Here is a 15,489-nt window from a genome sequence, read left to right on the forward strand (position 1 = left end):
AATAACCGGCCATGTTGGCCGTGTTGGAGTGTGGCTTCTGTGGACCCGAGGCCTCCAAAGTCAAAATGTCCACAAACAGCGAGGGGTGAGAATGCTGGTGTCGAATGACAAAGGCTGAGCAGCAGCTGCGTTTGTCACCTAGGAAGGGAGAACTGGGTCATACGGAGGGCAGACATCACTGGAAAAGCATTCAAGGTGCCACAGATGAACGGTATTGACTTCCGATAATGACAAGCAGGGAGGGTTGGGTTGAGGGTCTCAAACTGGCCCTGGGGAGCCCCTCCTGTTGTCAGGTGAAGTTGAAAAATATACGAGTCCTTGGGACGGACTGGTTCCCAACTGCAGGGAGTGGCAGGAAGAGGAGGAGACTGAGCCTGGAAGGTCCTAGTGAGCCATATCGAACACTCCACTCAATCCCTTAATTTTCCTGAAGATTGTGTGAGGATTTTGAAAAAGAATTTACTCCTTATTATTAAATGAACTTAAGATATTTATTTATAGAAAAAAATGGGCAATAATTTAATTCATCAAGAAAATAGATGGAGGGGCATTTGGGTGGTTCAGTCAGTTAAGCGTCCGGCTCTTGATTTTGGCTCAGATCATAATCTCATGGTTCGTGGGATTGAGCCCCACATCAAGCTCTTCATGGAGACTGCCTGGGATTCTTTCTCTCCCTCTCTCTCTCTCTCCCCACCCCCTGCTCTCTCTCGCTCTCAAAACCAAATAAAACTTAAAAAAAGAACATAGATGGAAAAATCTTCAACAAAATATTGGCAAACCAAATCCAACAATATGTTTTAAAAAATCATTCACCACAATCAGGTGGGATTTATTCCCAGGATGCAGGAGTGGTTTGCCATTCACAGATCAATCAATGTGATACATCACATCAACAAGGATAAACCATATGATCATTTCAATAGATGCAGAAAAAAAGCATTTAACAAACTACAACAGCAATTCATGATAAAAACCCTCAACATGGGGATGCAAGCTGGTGCAGCCACTCTGGAATATGGAGGTTCCTCAAAAAACTGAAAATAGAACTACCCTACGACCCAGCGATTGCACTACGAGGCACTTATCCAAGGGATACAGGTGTGCTGTTTTGAAGGGACACATGCACCCCCATGTTTATGGCAGCACTATCAACAATAGCCAAAGGATGGAAAGAGCCCAAATGTCCATCAATGAATGAATGGATAAAGAAGATGTGGTATACAATGGAGTATTACTCGGCAATCAAAAAGAATGAAATCTTGCCATTTGCAACTATGTGGATGGAACTGGAGGGTATTATGCTAAGTGAAATTAGTCAGAGAAAGACAAAAATCATATGACTTCACTCACTCATATGAGGACTTTAAGACACAAAACAGATGAACATCAGGGAAGGGAAACAAAAATAATATAAAAACAGGGAGGGGGACAAAACAGAAGAGACTCATAAATATGGAGAACAAACTGAGGATTACAGGAGGCATTGTGGGAGGGGGGATGGGTTAATGGGGGAAGGGCACTAAGGAATCCACTCCTAAAGTCATTGTTGCACTATATGCTAACTAATTTGGATGTAAATGTAAAATAAATTTTTTTTAATTAACAAAAAAACCCTCAACAAAGTGTGTTTAAAGGGAACATACCTCAACATAATAAAGACCTTACACAAAAAAACCACAGCTAACATCACATTCAATGGGGGAAAACTAAGAGCTTTTCCCCTAAAGTCAGCAAGAAGATACGTATGCCCACTCTCACCACTTTTATTCAGCACAGTACTGGAAGTCCTAGCCACGGCAATCAGACAACAAAAAGAAATAAAAGGCATCCCAATTGGTAAGGAAGAAGTAAAACGTTCATTGTTTTCAAATGACATGATACTATAGATAGAAAACCCTCAAGGCTCCAGCAAAAAAACTACTAGAACTAATAAATGAGTTCAATAAAGTTGCAGGATACAAATCAATGTACAGAAATCCGCTGCATTTCTATACACTGATAATGATGCCACAGAAAGAGAAATTAAGAAAACAATCCTATTTACAACTGCACTAAATATAATAAAATGCCTAGGAAAAAACTTAACCAAAGTGGTGAGAGATCTGTACTCTGAAAACTATAAATCACTGATGAAATTGAAGACGACACAAACAAATGGAAAGATATTCCATGCTCATGGATTGGAAGGAAGAACAAATACTGTTAAAATGTCTATACTACCCAAAGCAATCTACAGATTTGATGCAATCCCTATCAAATACCAACAGCATTTTTCACAGAACGAGAACAAATAATCCCTAAAATGTGTATAGAACCACAGAAGACCCCAAATAGCCAAAGTAATCTTGACAAAGGAAAAAACAAAACTGGAGATACCACAATTCCAGGCTTCAAGTTATATTACAAAGCAGTAGTAATCAAAGCAGTATGGTACTGGCACAAAAATAGACACATAGATCAATAGAACAGAATAGAGAGCTCAGAAATAAACCCACAATTATATGGTCAATTAATCTTTGATGAAGGAGGCAAGAACATGCAGTGGGAAAAAGGCAGTCCCTTCTACAAACAGTGTTGGGAAAACTGGACAGCTACGCGTGCAACAATGAAACTGGACCCTTTTACATCACACACAACTATAAACTCAAAATGGATTCAAGACCTAAATGTGAAACATGAAGCCATAAAAATCCTAGAAGAGAGCACAGGCAGAAATTTAAAGACGTCAGATGTAGCAACATTTTTCTAAATATATTCTCTGAGGCAAGGGAAATAGAAGCAAAAATAAATTATTGGGACTGCATTAAAGTAAAAAGCTCCTGCACAGCAAAGGAAACAACCAATAAAACTAAACAACAACCTACTGAGTGCGAGAAGATATTTACCAATGACATATCCAATAAAGGGTTACTATTCAAAATATATAAAGAACTTTTACAACTCAACACCAAAACCCCCCAAATAATCCAATGGGAAAATGGGCAGAATACATGAACAGATATTTCTCCAAAGAAAAAATACAGATGGCCAACAGACACATGAAAAGATGCTCAACACCACTCATCACCAAGGAAATGCAAATCAAGACCATAATGAGAGATCACCTGACACCCGTCAGAATGGGTAAAATCAAACACACAAGAAACAACAAGTGTTGGCAGAGATGTGGAGAAAAAGAACGCTCATGTGCTGTGGGTGGGAACGCACACTGGTGCAGCCCCTGTGGAAAACAGTATGGAGTTGCCTCAAAAAGTTAAAAATAGAACTACCCTATGATCCAGTAATTTCACGGAGTATCCAAAGAATACAAAAACACTACTTTGAAGGGATACGTGCACCCCATGGCTATTGCAGCATTACTTAAAATAGCCAAATTACAGGGGTGCCTGTGTGGCTCAGTCTGTCGAGCATCTGACTTCAGCTCAGATCATGAGCTTGCGGTCTGTGAGTTCGAGCCCCGCATCGGGCTCTGTGCTGACAGCTCAGAGCCTGGAGCCTGCTTCGGATTCTGTGTCTCCCTCTCTCTCTGCCTCTCCCTGGCTCATGCTCTGTCTCTCTCTCTGTCAAAAATAAATAAACATTTTCTAAAAAAATAAATAAATAAAAAATAAATAAAATAGCCAAATTATGAAAGCAGCCCAAGTGTCCATTGATAGATAAGTGGATAAAGAATATGTTGTGTGTGTGTATATATATATATATATATATACACACACACACACACACACACACACACACACAATGGAATATTATTCAGCTATAAAAAAGAATGAAACCTTGCCATTTGTAACAACATGGATTGATCTAGAGAGTATTATGCTAAGTGAAATAAACCAGTTGGACAAAGACAAACACCATATGATTTCACTTGTATGTGGAATTTAAGAAAAAAAACCCAGCAAACAAAGGAGAGAGAGACAAACCAAAAACAGACTCTTTTTTTTTTTTTAAGTTTATTTATTTATTTTGAGAAAAAGAGAAAGAGCGTGAGCGGGAAAGGGGCAGAGAGAAGAGGGAGGGACAGGATCCCAAGCAGGCTCCATTTGGCCAGTGCAGAGCCCGATGCGGGGCTCAATCCCATTAACTGTGAGATCATGACCTATGCCAAAATCAAGAGTCAGACGTTCAACTGACTGAGCCACCGGGCACCCCCAGACTCTCAACTATATAGAGAACAATCAGATGGTTAACAGAGTGGAGGTGGGTGGGGAGGATGGGTGTAATGGGTCTTGAAGGGGATTCAGAGCACACTTATCTTGATAATAATATGTGGAATTGTTGAATCATTATATTGTCCACCTGAAACGAATATAACAGTCTTAACTACACTGGAATTAAAATCAAAATTAAAAAAAAAACAACTTAGTTCATCAAAAGCTTGGAATATTCCCTGGACAACTAAATTAGAATGGTCTCTTATATTATGCTCAAGGCCCTCTAATTATTTCAAATGACCTTGGGCAAATCCTATCACCTTTTCAAATTCCATTGGTCAAATGAGGTGTTGGCTCCGCAAAGAGAAGTGGTATGTGGTTTTTGTGGTTAAGCACACAGACTTTCAGTACAGATTTAAATATCAGTTTTACCACTTATTAGTTACGACACCTTGGGAAAATTAATTTGTCCTCTTTGAGAATAAGTTGAGCCTTGCAGGCCATACAGTCTGTATTGTGACTCCCAATTACTGCCACCGTAATGTGAAAGTGGCCATAGATGATGCTTAAACTATGTCCCAATAAAACTTTATTCTACAGAAAGAGGCGCTAATCAAATTAGACCTACACCATAGTTGGTAGATCTCTGATCTCTAAGACAGAAATAATAATCACTTACCTTCAAGGGTTGCTGCAAGAATTAAGTTGGTTACTACCTGTTTCTTGGCACACAGTAGGCATTCAACGAATGAAAGCTGCCACTACCATTACCGTTACTATTTCTAAGCTTATTCTAACTCATTCTGTGACCATGGATCTATGGCTATAAGACTTCCTGGATGGGTGGAACAAATTTCACAACTGCAAATTACTTTTCTGAATGGAGACCTATGTGGAAGAAACATGGATCTGGGAACAGGATAAGCAGGGAACACGGAGTCTTTGGTAGCTCCCGGCCCTGAGGGTTCCATGTTGCAAGGAAGGGCAAATGACTGCCATCCCGCGGTATGGATGATCTCGTTTCAAAACAATAAATACATAAAGCTAAGATATCAGTTTTACTTTCTAAGATGACCTCATGCATAATGTTATGTTTTAACTGCAGGGGCATGTTTTCTCGTTCATGTGGTGGTAGCCTGTCTACGTACCGTTTTTAATAACGAAGACATTCACTCTTATTTCACCAATGGCTCCGAACTGAAAAGCTTGGACATTCTCCCACAGTATATTATCTTAACACAAACTGCGGATAAATGGCATCATCTTAGAGCTCAGAGCAAAAAACTGTCGCACAAAGGTTTTCTGTTTTTAGTTAAGGTTGTTCTATGTTAGTCTTGGGCGTCGTGGGAGTCAGTTTGGGGTAATTAATGAGGGCTGGTGACCATCTTGGACAGAAGCAGCTGGGAAAACAATGATGAGTGGTGACTGGTTAAGTTGTCCCACCCCTGCTTCCCACCCTTCACTCAATTCATAGTCTCTGTCTACATCTTGAGCCTACTCAGAATCACTATTTTGATCAATAATCCAAAATTGATCATTTGGATTCCACATAAGTGAGGTTGAATGCAAGTACCGAGCTAACTTGTTCAGGAAAAAAGCAGTAAGTAAAATATATTTTTTGTTGTTTATAAGTTTTCACATTTGCTGTTGTTAAGTGGTCATTTTTTTTTAATGTTTATTTATTTTTGATAGACAGAGACGGAGCATGAGCAGGGGAGGGCAGAGAGAGAGAGGGAGACACAGAATCCGAAGGAGGCTCTGGGCTGTGAGCTATCAGCACAGAGCCCAATGCAGGGCTCGAACTCACAAACTGTGAGATCATGACCTGAGCCGAAGTTGGATGCTTAACCGACTGAGCCACCCGGGCGCCCCAAGTAGTCGTTCTTATAACACGAAACATATAAATCATCCAGAAAATATCAGCATTTTGCTTTTACTGTGACAACGGTAAATGATAACAGAGTAGGAACACTTTTGACTGAAAATATGAGAAAGGGCAAGATTATACGATGCTGCAGCATTTCACTGTGAAATGGTGTGTCATAAGCAAAGCAGATTAATTTGTCTACATGAAAGCTGTCAAGTGAGGCAGAGACCAACACCAGACCTGCCTGTTCCCATCCAGTGGGATCGTCACGTGGGATCAAACATGGAGAATGAGGCTGGCGAAGAGGGGCAAGATGTATCAGCTGCTGAGGATACTGGTCCCCTGCAGGATAGTAGGTTGGTGATACTGTCTATAGGTTGACAAAAAAAAAAAAATTATAATCAGGTAATAAGGCACCCAAATCATTAGGGCAAATAATCCCCAGAATAATCTAGTAACCTATGTTATTTAAAGTCCTATCTAACAACAGTCAATGTATGAATAACTCCCTTTTCATTGCTATTTACTTTCAGCACCCATTTTTACATTATATTTTACGTAGGTAATAACAGTTTTCAAATGGCCACATTTGTGTTCTTCCAAACACAAATTCATATTGAATCTAGAATGTTGTGCCCGCCCATAAACTTTCAGAGTCTGTCAGTTGATTAAACACTAGATATGCAATGCTTAAGCTGTTGACATATTTGCATCGGCGACGAATGAGTTGTAATTTTATATTTATGTAGTTATGTTGCACACCAAGTTGTGCACACACACAGTCGTTGCACACACGTGGTATTAATCTGTGTTCTGGCACTAAACAGCTGGCCCTGAGCGACCTCAGGGACCTCGGGGAGAAACAAGGGTGCAGGGCCCGTGACGAAGTGCATGCCCTCCGCCTGCCGGCCAGTCACCTGCGTCACCCTGACAGATCTCTCCCGGGTGGGGAATGAGGCCTGGGTCTCTCACCCATTAAATCTTTGCTCTTTGCCTGGACTCCATCCAGGCACAACTTTGACAGGAAGCAGACTGCGCTTGATCTCACAGATGTTGCTGGAAAATCTCCGAGTTTCATGGGTGTGAGTTTTAAGGGATGGGAGTTAAAATCTGGTTTGATATTAGCACAGGTTTTGGTAAAAAAAAAAGAGAGAGAAAGAAGGTGTCACCAAGCCACAGCCATGAGCCGTTCGGAAGGACTCAGGCGTGGAGAACAGCCCGTGTGGGAGGTCTCGGGGCATCACAGGAAATTCCCCTGCACGGGGAACAGGTGCAGCATAGATGATCTCTTCTAGGCACTAAGGTGGAGGTCGTAGGGAAGAAGAAATGGTAACGGTGAAGAAGGTGATGGGAGGTTGACAGCTACTTTTTTCTGTCACCTAAAAGGAGTCATTAGATTATTTGCGCTAAGAGTGTCATTATCTGGGGGTACTTCATCCTCAGGACAGCTCAGGGAGAAAGCACTTTCTAAATTACCCATCACATTCCTTTGGGGAAACAGCATCCCTCTGAGAAAAGCTGGCAGCTCTATCTGGCCACGTGAAGTCCTGGGAAGGTGGGCTCTGGAGAGGGGTCCGCAGGCAGAATGCTGGGCTCGCCGCAGGGCCAGATCTGGGGTTGTCCCCACGCAGGAATGGAGCGTGGCATCCCGGGGCCCACAGGATGGGGCCCTGAATTCAAATGTAGGGCAAGAGAGCTGGGAAGGCAGCTACGCTCACCAGACTGCCAACTGCCTCCCGTGGCCCCTGCCCCTCCCCGTTCCCTGGGGGGGGGGGGGGCAGGGGGGGAGGACACAAAGCCACCTCCATTGGGGAAAGATTCAAAAGCTCGGGACGCCTTTCAAATGCCAGAAAAAAAAACTACGGATATGTAGTAAAAAAAAAAAAAACCTGCTAATAATCATTTATTGTTTGTTTCCTGTACAGCAGAAGCCTCTTATGGGTATCAAGGGCTTCCTGTCATGCAGCCCTTTGCAGGGGCCACGAACTTGACCCTCACTGCAGGAGACTGCGGTTTAGGTAAGGCACTGCCGAGTCGGGTCTTGGTGCACCTGTGCGCCAACACCGGCTGCGTATGCTTCTCGGGTGGGTCCTTGAACCAGCCAGTTCAAATCGAAGGAAATCTTAGTGCTCAGTCGAAGGAAACAGAAGAGATTGGGACGCAGAAGAAAAAGACAGCCGTCTCTCTCGGCCCTCCTGCAGGTGGGAAGATGTGTCCCTAAAGGTGACCGGTTCTGTGGCTCCCTTGTTTCTGTTTCCTCTTGCGGATCTGCCGCTGGAGCTGCAGCTTGTTGGTGAAGAACATCTGCCTCCAGCCCATATCCTTGGCCAGGGCCCTCATGTCAGGTGTGATGGTGTCACAGCAAGAGTGAACTATCTTCTCCCACAGCTCGTCCGACATGCACAGCTGTGGGTGGAAAAAGGCAGAGGTGGGTTACGTCGGTCCCCGGGTAGGGAAGAGTCATTCCCTCACAAAATCACTACCTGATTCTCACGGCCGGTGAAGACACTGCAGGAAACATTACCTGAGCATGAAGACGTACAAGACACAGTTCTTGCCTCCTTTCTTTCCTCTTGGAGGAAAGGCAAGTGCCCAAATGCTTAAAAGGACAAGGCGGCGTTTGATTCGGGGAGCAAACCAAGCCCTGCTCTCATTTAAGACGAAAAATACACGACAGCGGGAAATAGTGCATACACCACGTTATGTAGTTAATTTATAAACACCACGTTATAGCGTCAGTTTCCAATTAACCATGCAATACAGGCTGATAATGGTATGGCCCACCAACCTTCCACCAAGCGCTACAGCAGCTTCGAGAGTGGGAGCGTTGCTAACTCCTGCTAAGCTTGCCTCCATTTAAAAAATGGTTTTTAGTGTCTATTTTTTTGAGAGAGAGAGAGAGAGAGAGCATGAGCAGGGGAGAGGCAGAGAGAGAGGGAGACACAGAATCAGAAGCAGACTCCAGGCTCTGGGCTGTCAGCACAGAAGGCGGGGCTGAAACTCAGGAGCAGTGAGATGGTGACCTGAGCTGAAGTCGGACGCTTAACTGACAGCCACCCAAGCGCCCCAACTTGCCTCCATCTTAAACCTTCACTTAAGCCATCTCTTCACTGGGCTCATACAGCTGACGGCTTAGTTTACTGCAGGCTGCTTGGTAGCAGATGGGCTCATAATGAACAAGCAGCCCTCAGACAGCCAACCTGCCCCCATTCCTGGTGCCAGGGTCCCATCCACGAGTTTTGCTCTGAGTCCTTTGCACACTGTGACATCACACCGTGTACCAGAATCACACAATTCTGTGTACTCACTGGGCCCATCCAGCACATGGCAAAGTGAGCCATTGTCTGGGGAGAAACTTCTCTGAGATGTTCCTCTGCAGCCTGGGGCTTTAACTGGAAGCCATGAGGCTAAAGGACAGATAAGACCCCTCTGGCCCAAGATCTGCATGAGGCCATTTTGTCCTCCCTCCAAGTTCAGTGCGGCCACAGTTTAGCTTCCATTTAGCCAGGACTTTCTAGTATGACATTTTTTTTTTCTTAACATTTATTTATTTTTGAGAGACAGAGAGAGACAGAGGGAAAATGGGGGAGGGGCAGAGAGAAAGAGAGAGAGAGACAGACAGACAGAATTACAAACAGGCTCCAGGCTCTGCGCTGTGAGCACAGAGCCCTACAAGGGGCTCAAACCCACAAACCTGAGCCGAAGTCTGACGCTCAACCGACTGAGCCACCCGGGCGCCCCGAGTAGTCGTTCTTATAACATGAAACATATAAATCATCCAGAAAATATCAGCATTTTGTTTTTACTGTGACAAAGGTAAATGATGACATTTACCTAGTGTGACATTTTCGGTTGGCACCATTATTTATGGCACTTTTGCCCTCAACAGTGTCCTCCTATTAAACACTGTTAACGTGCAGATATCCTGACCCCTTCCATAACATGCCCCAAATCCTTCCCGAAGGTAAAGCTTCTATTATATTTATTTAGTATCACCCACCTTGGCATTCGCCATGGCTTTTTGGTCTACGCAATAGGAACATTTAAAGGTGCTCGGATATCTGGTGTTACACACAGCAGGCACTCTGGCTGTACAAATCGTGCCCTAAGGGGGGTTCCACGTGGGCCTCGGTGACAGACACTGCCTGACTCCATCCTTCCTGTGCCGGTTCTGTGCTCCGGGGAGCTAATCAGCAACCCGATTTCCCTTTTCATCAGTTCCATTCAGTGGTCGTCATCTGTGAAAATCCGGAAGTGGAAAGGGCTAGGCGTGGTGGACAGTCAGTAAGGTGCCTGGAGTTCCTTTAAGCCAGTGGTGCCAGGGCACGCTGGCCTGGGCTCCTGTGTCCTGCTCAAGACCCTCTCAGACGTACCCCATCTGTAGGCACACCCACGAAGACTCCTCTCCGAAGGAGACAGAAAGGCGAGAAGCCTGTGGACCCCTGAAGGATCTGTCGTTGACGGAGCATATGCCCAGAGCAAGGAACTTTGTGTTCATTGGCTTACTTATATATGGATTTATGTTGATTTCTTTAATAAGTTATTTATTACAGCAAAATAGTCTGAAGCAATCTCGCTAGGGATACGATGGAAAGCAAGGCATTCAGTCAGTTTACGCACGATGCTGCTGAAGAACCACAGCACGCAAGGAAAGCAGATGCCTATCTAGAATAGAACCAGGATCCAGGGAGGATAAATGGCTGCCTCCTCCATGATGAAGAATCCGGTGTTACTCACCCGCCACTGACTTCCCGGCTGGATGCCCTAGAGTCCAGCACTGTTGAGGGCTCAGTGTTCGTCTCTCCTGTGACAGTAGCCAGATTCCTCTTGATAAGAGGAGGCTCCTTCTGAGTCCACACACAGGCCCCATCCTTGCCACTGGGCATTTTGGTTATGAACCCAGCAAACATTAGGGTGGCCAGGGAAACAAGCTGACGGACAGCCACAGGGCAGAGCATCTTCCCCATCTAATAACTGAAAACTTCCTCTGCATCAAGTGCCTTTTGATGAGAAGTCACGTGGGACACAGATATCTGTATCTTTTGGCTGATTCTGAGAAATCCGTCCAAATACCTCTTTCCTAGGAATCATCACAAATCTCCAAATCTTGTTCTTTTCAAGACTTTGACCATCTGGCCAAAACAGTAGCCTCAACCCCATAGGAACCCAAGAGCTGTTTTTCGAAAGCAGAACAGTTTTCTCCAAATGAATGCTTGTCTGTACTCTAAAACCCTGGGATATAAGCTATAATTTTCCTATGGAGGCACAACACAGGTCTCAGCAAGGATCTGGACAGGCCACTGCCAGGTAGGCTGAAGACCCTCTGAGCATCACTGAATCTTCTGGACCATGAGAAGCCAGAAGCACTGCTGCTTACACCACAGTCAGGACCAGGAGCTGGGCTCCCCTTGCCACTGGCAGCTTTAGGTCTTCACGGAGAAGCAAACTCAAACTGTGCATGTACCTTGAAACCGAAAAACGATCCACAAAGAGCTGTGGTAGAGCTTATGGTCCACAAAGAGCTTACAGCAGGAAGTAGATCCAAGGCACGGGATCTCAGGTCATGTCTAGAGATGGCAGGCCCCTCAGTTTTTGCACAGTTCATCTCCAAGTCCTTGACGTACACGCACCTTGCGAAGGCACCTGAGGTATCTGCTGCTTCCTGCTCATCAGCACGATGTCTACAATGTTGACCAGCACATAGGAAAGTGATACGATCAACAGCTCTGTGATGGGGGCACCCGGGTGGCTCAGCCAGTTGAGCGTCCAACTTCGGCTCAGGTCATGATCTCACAGTTCGTGGGTTCAGGCCCCGAATCGGGCTCTGTGTGGACAGCCCAGAGCCTGGAGCCTGCTTCGGATCCTGTGTCTCCCTCTCTCTCTCTCTCTCTGCCCCTCTCCCGCTAATACTCTGTCTCTCGTTCTCTCAAAAATTAAATAAGTAAATACATAAATACTATTAAATATTTTTAAAAAATAGCTCTGTGATATAAGTAAATTCCACGGCTAGAGAACTAACATAATCCTGATACAAAATGAAGAAGGTATCCTGTCTTCCCCACCAGGGGAAAGCAAATAAATCTATTGTGTTCTTATTGGAAAATCTAGGAAGACATGAGAATGGCATGTAATGGGGTGATGACAAAGGAGGAGGTGAGAAATGGCCGGATTGTAGGTATATTTTGAAGGTAGAGCTCATGAGACTTGCGAACGAATTCAATGAGTAGAGGAAAGAGAAGAACTAATGATGAGCTCTTTGGCTTAAGCAGCTGGGTGAGTGGTGTTGCCAATGACCGAGAAAATAACACTGTGGGAGAGGTAGAGTTGGTAAACAGGTGTGTGTGGAGGGACATCAGTAAGTCTGGTTTTGACGTGTCAGATCTGAGATGTCTATACTACATCTAGGTGTAAGTGTGGAGCATGCAATTAGACATAAAAGTAAGGAGTTCAAGGGGGCAACCTGGACTGGAAACATATATTTGAAAATTATCAATAAGTAGGGGCGCCTGGGTGGCTCCGTTGGTTAAGCATCTCATTCTTATTTCAGCTCAGGTCATGATCTCAGGGTTTGTGGGTTCAAGCTCTGTGATGGGCTCTGCACTCAGAGCACAGAGCCTGCGTGGGATTCTCTCTCTCCCTCTCTCTCTGCCCCTCTCCTGCCCATGCTTGTGTGCATGTTCTCTCTCTCTTTCTCTGTCTCCCTCAAAACAAATAAAAACATTTAAAAATAAAGAAAATTATCAATAGGTAAATACTATTTAAAGCCCTGGGATCAGATGCTATCATGTAGGTGTGACCATAGATAGAGAAAATGCCCAATGTCTAGGACATTCCAACATTAAGCAGTCAAAAAATAGAAAATTTTTCAGCAAGGGAGACTGAGAATAAGGAAGAAAACCCAGATAGCAATCCAGGGGGTCAGATGCTGTTGAAAAGGTCGGAACTTGAGACTGGCTGGTGTTTTTGCAAGATCAGGGACAACGGCGACCTCGACACGAGCCGTTTCAATGGCACAGTGGGGATGAACGCCTGGCTAGCGAGTTCAAGAAAGGAGAGGAGAGGAAGCGGCTATGGCAAGTACAGACACTCTTTTGAGGGAATTTTGCTTGGAGGGCAGAACAGGGAATCAGGTCAAGGCATTTTCTCTTTCTAATTTCTGTGCTGATGGGAATGATCCAGTAGAGAGGATAAGACTAGTGACAGAGGGTAAAAAAGGACAGCCGCGCGAGCAAAGTAGTTGAACAGAGGAGTTGAGATGCACAAGTGGAAGTGTGAGTGTAGGTAATAAGAGGGAGAACTTCTCACCTGTAACAGGAAGCTCACGGAGCAGAGGGTAGAGCTGGGGAGGGAACAACGGATCCCTGGTGACGGCTTCTAACTCCTCCGTGAAATAAGAAGCCAGAAAATCAGCCAAGAGCGAGGATGAAGGAGACTTGGGGAGAGAGAAGAGGCTGTAAAATAGACATCTTGGAGGGTAAAAGAGACTAAGACACTCAGTTTCTTAGACAAAGGGTATTTTATATAAGTAGGATGTAGTCTTTGGTTCTGAGTCGGTTCTTGATGCCAGACCCATGCTCACGGAATAGGGTCCCGAGAAACACAGAAAAGATAATAAGCAAAAGTACGAAGGCCTCTTGCATCTCGTATTGACGATGTTAAAGCAGGGAACTGTGTTCAAGACACCACACTCTCTGGGGCGCCTGGGTGGCGCAGTCGGTTAAGCGTCCGACTTCAGCCAGGTCACGATCTCGCGGTCAGTGAGTTCGAGCCCCGCGTCGGGCTCTGGGCTGATGGCTCAGAGCCTGGAGCCTGCTTCTGATTCTGTGTTTCCCTCTCTCTCTGCCCCTCCCCCGTTCATGCTCTGTCTCTCTCTGTCCCAAAAATAAATAAACGTTGAAAAAAAAAAATTTTTAAAAAAAAGACACCACACTCTCACGATCCTGCCTTGGGATAGACGAATCTGGAGGTGCACCCTCGTCTACCCTGGATAGCTGGTTTGCCGCACAGCTAGGGGGGCTATGCGAGTATTGCACCTGTTCTCCCACACTTCCCTGTTCCTGGCAGTCAGGGGGCTGCAAAATTTCAGAACATCGCACGTGAGGGGCGCCTGCCTGGCTCAGTCGGTGGAGCGTGCAACTCTTGATCTCAGGATTGTGAGTTTGAGCCCCAGGTGGGGTGTAGAGATTACTTAGAAATAAAATCTTTCCAAAAAAGCGTTAACAACATAGTGCACGAACCTCTTCTCTTCCATATTGTCTGAGGAGACCTCGCATTTCAGATGGCGCAGTAGGAGACAGTGGGGTTCTCTCTAAGCCTGAGTGCCTGAGGGACTTTGTGCAGAGCATAAAGACCATAGACCCACAGTGGGTAAGAATTGTGGATGAAAAAAAAAAAAAACCCAGCTATTATTGTGTTAAGCCACTGGGGTTTGGGGGTTGTGTGTTATCCCAAGTCACAATCTAGAACTTAGTCTTATGCTAACATCGCTATTGCACAAAGCTCTTGAGATTCTTAGTATATTTGGCCTATGCTATCTAATTGCAGTTTAAGGATGGCTATGAGCTTTGAGTCCTTCACAAGATAATGATGGGTCCCTTCTTACAGAGAAACTCACCCAAAACAGAATCACTTCACGTAATCCCATCAGTTAAATAATAAACTGGTACGGGGCTCAAGCTACCTTCTGACATCTTCCCTTCCGTTAGTTTAAATTCCATGATGGTGAACGTGGTCATTGGGAATGACTCGTAGACAAATATATAAAGCTACATGGAAAAGAAAGCCAAGTGTTCACAGTCGTATAGGTAACACAGCATAAAGGATAACGAAGACTTTGAAATAGACCGGACCAAAAACCCGGACATGTATCTTAAGATGGGGAGGAACCCCATTTACACATTGCTGCCAATGGATGCTTCCATGTGGCCGGAGGAAGAAAACCCTTTCAAAACGATGGTCTGTCATTGTGGTACCTACCCGCTGTAGTTCCTATCTACGGAGGGAAGAAACACATTCCCATACTTATCTCCAATTTTATAAAAGGCAGACTCTTTTTCTTTATGTTTTTCAGGTACTGAAGCGGACTAGTGAACATAGTTGATTTGAATTCTGGCCCTGCCACTTAATAATTAACTAAACCTGGACGTAATACTTAATTGCTCTGAGCCTGTCTCCACATCCAGCCTTGTGCTTGGTCATCTAAGAAGCAGAATGAAGTGATTTTAGCACAACAGCTTTGGGGTAAGATTTCCCAGGTACAGTACCTGGCTCCACTGCTCCCCAGCTGTGGACTTTATCTGAACCTCTGTTTCCTTCTGTATAAAGTCAGGACAAGATATTCTCTGCCATCCACCTCACAGGGCTGCTTAAGGATTACATCGAATTACGTATTCGGTGCTTAGCACATAGCAGGCACTCAGTAAATGACAGTTATGATTCTATGGAAATGATACTAAACTTTTAGTGCAG

General features: G+C 44.6%; 1 protein-coding gene across 3 annotated transcripts in view; it reads right to left on the reverse strand.

Moving 5' to 3' along the window:
• The window catches only part of FBXO36 (F-box protein 36), a 96,875-nt gene continuing 81,386 nt past the window's right edge, over positions 1-15,489 (reverse strand). The window contains exons 4-5 of one of the 3 annotated variants that reach the window (XM_047872873.1): positions 13,327-13,453; positions 8,337-8,427 (exon numbers count right to left, since the gene is read on the reverse strand). In XM_047872873.1, the coding sequence (XP_047728829.1) occupies positions 8,378-8,427; positions 13,327-13,453 (177 nt within the window). In that variant the 3' untranslated portion in view covers positions 8,337-8,377. Of the gene's footprint in view, positions 139-7,917; positions 8,428-13,326; positions 13,454-15,489 lie in introns of those variants that run through there. The other 2 variants (XM_047872874.1, XM_047872872.1) reach the window with 2 other exon arrangements.

The sequence above is a fragment of the Prionailurus viverrinus genome, chromosome C1 (assembly GCF_022837055.1).
Source record: "Prionailurus viverrinus isolate Anna chromosome C1, UM_Priviv_1.0, whole genome shotgun sequence".
Taxonomy (NCBI): domain Eukaryota; kingdom Metazoa; phylum Chordata; class Mammalia; order Carnivora; family Felidae; genus Prionailurus; species Prionailurus viverrinus.